Source organism: Galendromus occidentalis, unplaced genomic scaffold (assembly GCF_000255335.2).
Source record: "Galendromus occidentalis unplaced genomic scaffold, Mocc_1.1 scf7180000077191, whole genome shotgun sequence".
Classification (NCBI taxonomy): domain Eukaryota; kingdom Metazoa; phylum Arthropoda; class Arachnida; order Mesostigmata; family Phytoseiidae; genus Galendromus; species Galendromus occidentalis.
Window position 1 is genome coordinate 113,606 of NW_003805179.1, and position 4,857 is coordinate 118,462.

At 50.4% G+C, this 4,857-nt stretch overlaps 1 protein-coding gene across 1 annotated transcript in view; it reads right to left on the minus strand.

The window, feature by feature from the left end:
• The window catches only part of LOC100900773 (homeobox protein EMX2), a 39,106-nt gene extending 35,339 nt beyond the window's left edge, over positions 1–3,767 (minus strand). Inside the window, exon 1 of the mRNA XM_029110997.1 lies at positions 3,302–3,767. Coding sequence (XP_028966830.1) covers positions 3,302–3,767 — 466 coding nt within the window. The remainder of the gene's footprint in view (positions 1–3,301) is intronic.
• Positions 3,768–4,857: the final 1,090 nt, after the last annotated feature.

Sequence of the window (4,857 nt, forward strand, 5' to 3'; positions counted from 1 at the left end):
AAGAAAAACGAGGGTGCGAGGCTGAACTCAAATTACGTGGGATCATTGGATCTCGATCGAACGGAGCAGCCAGCGGCGTCATCTACGCGTGGAGCAATCGGAGCTATCGCTCGGCCCATCTCTTAGAAGATCGTGGTATCACCGCGGATCTCCGGGATGAATCCAGGATCTCCAGGGTGCGAATCAATGAGGGCATCCCCTGCGGTCCCCAGCATTTCAGTTGACGACATCGATGAACATCTCCCGGAACTCCACAGGATTCCCTTGTGCATCCGAAACATAGTAAATAGAATTCCACTCGAATTCTGAACGAAGAACGGAGAATGAAATCTATTAGAAGACATTCATTTCGGACCGCAACGGTTTTTGTGTGCTCCGAATTCTCATGTGAGCCTGCAGTCGGTGCCGCTGTCGCCGCCATCACCGGCATTAAACGATTACGTGAGCCAGCCTAATTTAGCGCTAACGACTAGCTGAAACTAAATGCACCCCACTCGCACGCACTCTTATATTGGCTCAGCAGCCTGCTAACATGAGAAGCTAAAACGCTTCTCAGCACACCATTCGAGCTCCGCCGTATTTTGTGCTCTTCGAGCTTCCGCTGATGAATGTTCAGGTACATTAGGTTGGGGGAAGCATCGAAAAGCCTGCGAAGTATCGCTGCCTCCACGACGCCGACGTCATGCTTTCCTTCGAGAGAACATATCAGGGACCTGCTGTGACGTAGTACTGCCGCCTTATCTCGAATGTATCTCCGGGTTTATCTGTTGTCTAATTGGTTTCTGTTTTTGTTTCGTCTGTTTGCTTCGTCTATGTGCCTGTCCGGTTCGCAAAAACGATTACCCTCGCTCTCTCGTTTAATTGTAAGGGCACTGATTAGGAGTATCCCGGAGTAATTGTAATAATTGTTGAAAATAATCAAAGGAGTGTTGAAAACTTGTTCTCTGGCCCACAATCATCTGCCTCTATTAGACGAGTCTCTTCTCCCCTCCTCTGCAGCAACTACCCTTAGTGTTGTAAGAAGAGTATTTAGGCTGAGTCGGCCGATGGAATTCATTCTTCTCGTCTGTTTTCTATCTCGACACGATTACCCGGAAGATTTTCTCAGGTGAGTACCCCTCCCGAGCCCAGATCTCCTCTATCAGGTGCTATGGACTCCAGAACTGCTGGAGTTTGGTGGATGATCAAGGTAGATGAAAAATGAGTTATAGTTCAGATCTTGATACCGATGCCCCACCAGGAACTTTCCCGACGAAGTCGGAGCATGACTCGGATTTGGCGACAATATTTCCGCCTGGCAAACTCGAATTATCCTCTTGGCAACGACTACGGCGCTGGCGGCGACGACCACGGTGACTGCGCGGCGGCTCGAAGGCCACTTAAAACAGCGCCTCGTCCGCCAGCCGCCGACCAACTGTTTGAATGATATCTCTTACTCTCACTGTCCGCTAATTAGAAGGGCAATTAAAGACAGCCGAGAAGTAAAAACACACTAAACATATACGTAAGTAGTTGAGATCTAAAGAGGGAGAAGCAGATAACAGAAGTGCTGGATTTGACTATGTTTCCTTTTCTGTTTGAGAAGGTTTCCTCGGTTCCGCGTCTCAGGGAATTCACACTCCTTGTGAATGCCTAAGTCTGGAGACCTGCATTCATTCCCTGCATTGTCGGGAGACGTCGAATGCGGAAATAAAGACCAACCATACGGAGAAGCGAGCAATGGTTTTAGAGTATGTGCATCTACCCTGACGATTAGATGCAATGAAACTGTAGGAGTACCGCCATAAGTAATCACAGCGGCTACTGCCAGCGCGAGTGATCGATGTAACCAAAAAAAAATAGTTGTAACAGGAATAGCAGCGGGTTATTCTGCATCGAAACCCAGGAGAGTGAGGAAGGGTGGGAGCTCACATCATTAAATGATTAGATTTTGGATGCTCACCAGAAAATCTCATCAGAGCATGGGCGTCGAGCATTCAACAAACGACGTCTACCACCACGACGTCGAAGACCACGGTGATGATGATCGAGACGATCGTGATGGTAATGATCCAAAAAAAGTTCATTCCATATTAAACATGTTCAGGAAGACTTCGTACGCGGAATGGTGACTTCAGAGAGCAGCCAGCGTGGCGGTGATCAACGTTCGCATACGTTTGCCTTAAATCCGACAATTTCTGATCGCTCTGGTGGGCTCTTCTCCCACCGTACACGGTCTATGAGCCGGCAGCCGGCCATACTGTGAGTGATTCAGCCGTCGGATGACATTCACATAAAATTGAGAAATAGACGGCATCGGAATTCTTTATCGTCGAAGGCTGCTTCTTCCCTAATCGAATGAGCGATGTTTGCATTAGTATGTGAGCGATCAGATGAGCTGGACCGTCAAAAGCGGAATGAGCACCGCAGACGTCCGACATAGCGACAAACAAAATAGACTAATCCGTCTGAAGACAGCAAAGAGAAATGAACACAGACGCTAATGACTAGGCGATCCGCGGAGGAGATAATTCCTCCTCCTGCTGCTGCTTTTGGTGAATTTCGCTTTTCGAGATAAAAGCTATTAATCACTGACTCATTTAGACGTAATTATCACCGCGCTTACACACACACACACTCACGCACTCCGACGGCAGCGCGTCGCTGGTTCTGTGTGACTTCGTTCGCCTGACGAAAGCCAAGAAGAAGACGGATATTCAAGAACGAAGCCACCAACTATCAATGCAGTCGAAACCAGCTGATAATAACTGGTGGCAGAGTCGGTGGTGGATGCACCACGGCGCAAGACGGGATCGAACGGGAAACGTTCCTGATCCCAGAGCAGACAGATCTAATTCCAGATATTCTCCTCTAGGGATAGATGAAATCGAATGTATCGATCATACGTCTAGCCAAGCCTGAGCAATAATAATTACTCTAAAAAGCTGTCTGACGAGGAAACTTTCGGGTCGTAATCTGTTCAGCTCCATCTCTCCGTCGACTCTTCGGATGTGAAAAGATTCTCGCTCCAGAAACGATTGGGGAATTTTGAATAAATGCTCCTGCAATCATCGTATCGACATGGTCGAGAGAGTCGATTGTTTCAAGAAACGTTCGAGTCGTGAATTCTGCGATCAGATAGCGACTACTCGGATGACTTCTGTCCACGAACCACTCAATTGATAAGTCTAGTTTCTTAAAGTGCTTAATCATTTCTCTCAACGATTCGATCCGATGGATTCCCTGTCTACGTTCCTTATCTCTCTGGACTAGCATGAGAGAATCAGAGCAGCGCCACGAGGAAGGTAAACAGGTAACTTACCAGGGAAGCGCTGAGCGAAGAAACGCGAATGTCGCGCAGCTAACAACCAGGGGTACAGGGGCTGCGGTTGAGGCTGATCTGGGCTTCTCATGAGGAACTGAGGTGTAGGGAACCCGACTGAGAAAGGAGCTCTCAGCGGGTCGACCATATCGAGATGCGTCTGAGGTAGGGGCAGGGGACGTCGAGGGATCGGTTGTGCTCCTCTGCTCTCCGGATCGGAGTCCGCACTTCCGGGTGAATCTATTCCACGATGATGCAGAGGATGGGTATGATGATCGTGAGGAGGTCGGTTCGATGGCGAAGGGGTGCGCGATGCTGGTGCATCGCTGTCACCGTCGTCTCGGCTCTCCTCTTGCACCGCTCGATTTTTTCCCACTATAGAATCAATACTGAAGCCGAGCTTTGGTCGCGTGACCTGAGGTGCTGAATTCACTACTGCCTGCGTTATTTCCTCGGTCGAAACCATGTTCAAGCAGGAGACCAAGTCCACAAAATTCGAGGGAACACCGTCCACCTCCTGGAAGAATCACTGGCACGAATTTGCGCACTCCGGCCCTCCTTATTCGCTCTTCCCTATCCGCGCTCTCGGAGATAGTGAGTCCGAAACGATGGGGCTCAGAGGCTCCTAGGCAGAGTTCTTCGCGGATGTCACCGGGGAATTCGCAGGGTTCTTGTTCCCTCAGTTTTCAGGCCTCTCGTTCGCAGTCAGACTACTGAATCCATCACAGAAGATTGCATCGATTGCGTCGCAACTCGCCACGAACTTGCACTGAGTGAACCGGCGAATCTTCTCTGAACTAGCCGTGACGTTCCTCTACGGAGCTGCCGTCAGTTCTACCAAGCGCGCCGAGGGAGCGGATTGCAGACAGGCGAACAGCCGGTAGATTCAGTTGGCTGAGTGGCCTTTCGTTGTCTGCTTTCGGTGAGTTTCGCTGCTGCGCCGCTAGCACCACCACCGGCACCACCACGGTAACTACTAGTGGATCACAAACACCAAGAGAACCGCTGCTGCTGCTGCGGCGGGTGTTACGGAATGAGCGAGCGAGCGAGGGAGCCCGCTCTCAGATGTGGGCGGGTCTCTAGGCGGGTCGGTGGGAGGAGCAACGGAAAGGGTGGATCATTATGGTCCATTACGGACATTGGCGGGGCTAAACGGCCTACAATGTTCTAAGAGCCCGTCGTCCGCTTGCTCATCCGCTTGCAGAGCGATATCGTTTGGCGGCGGCGCAACTCGGGAACAATCTGCCCCCTCGAACGGAGCCATTGAAACCGACAAAAGGAGAGGAACGACAAGAAAACAACCGCGCTCACTTGCGAGCTGGCTCGCCGGCCTGGCTCTTCGACTATGGTCGTTTGATCAGGCTATCGATTCGGTAGCTATCCATATAAGTAATACAAGAACGATCGCATCAAGAAATAGGGACTCTAATCAGCCTCCTACAGCAGCGGCAGTATTGTAAGCCGAACGATCTCCATCCGGACCGTCGTCGTTTCGAAATGAACTATGACGTCAGAACATCGCCGGGGTTAATTCTCTTCGGCTTCCCCGTCTCGTT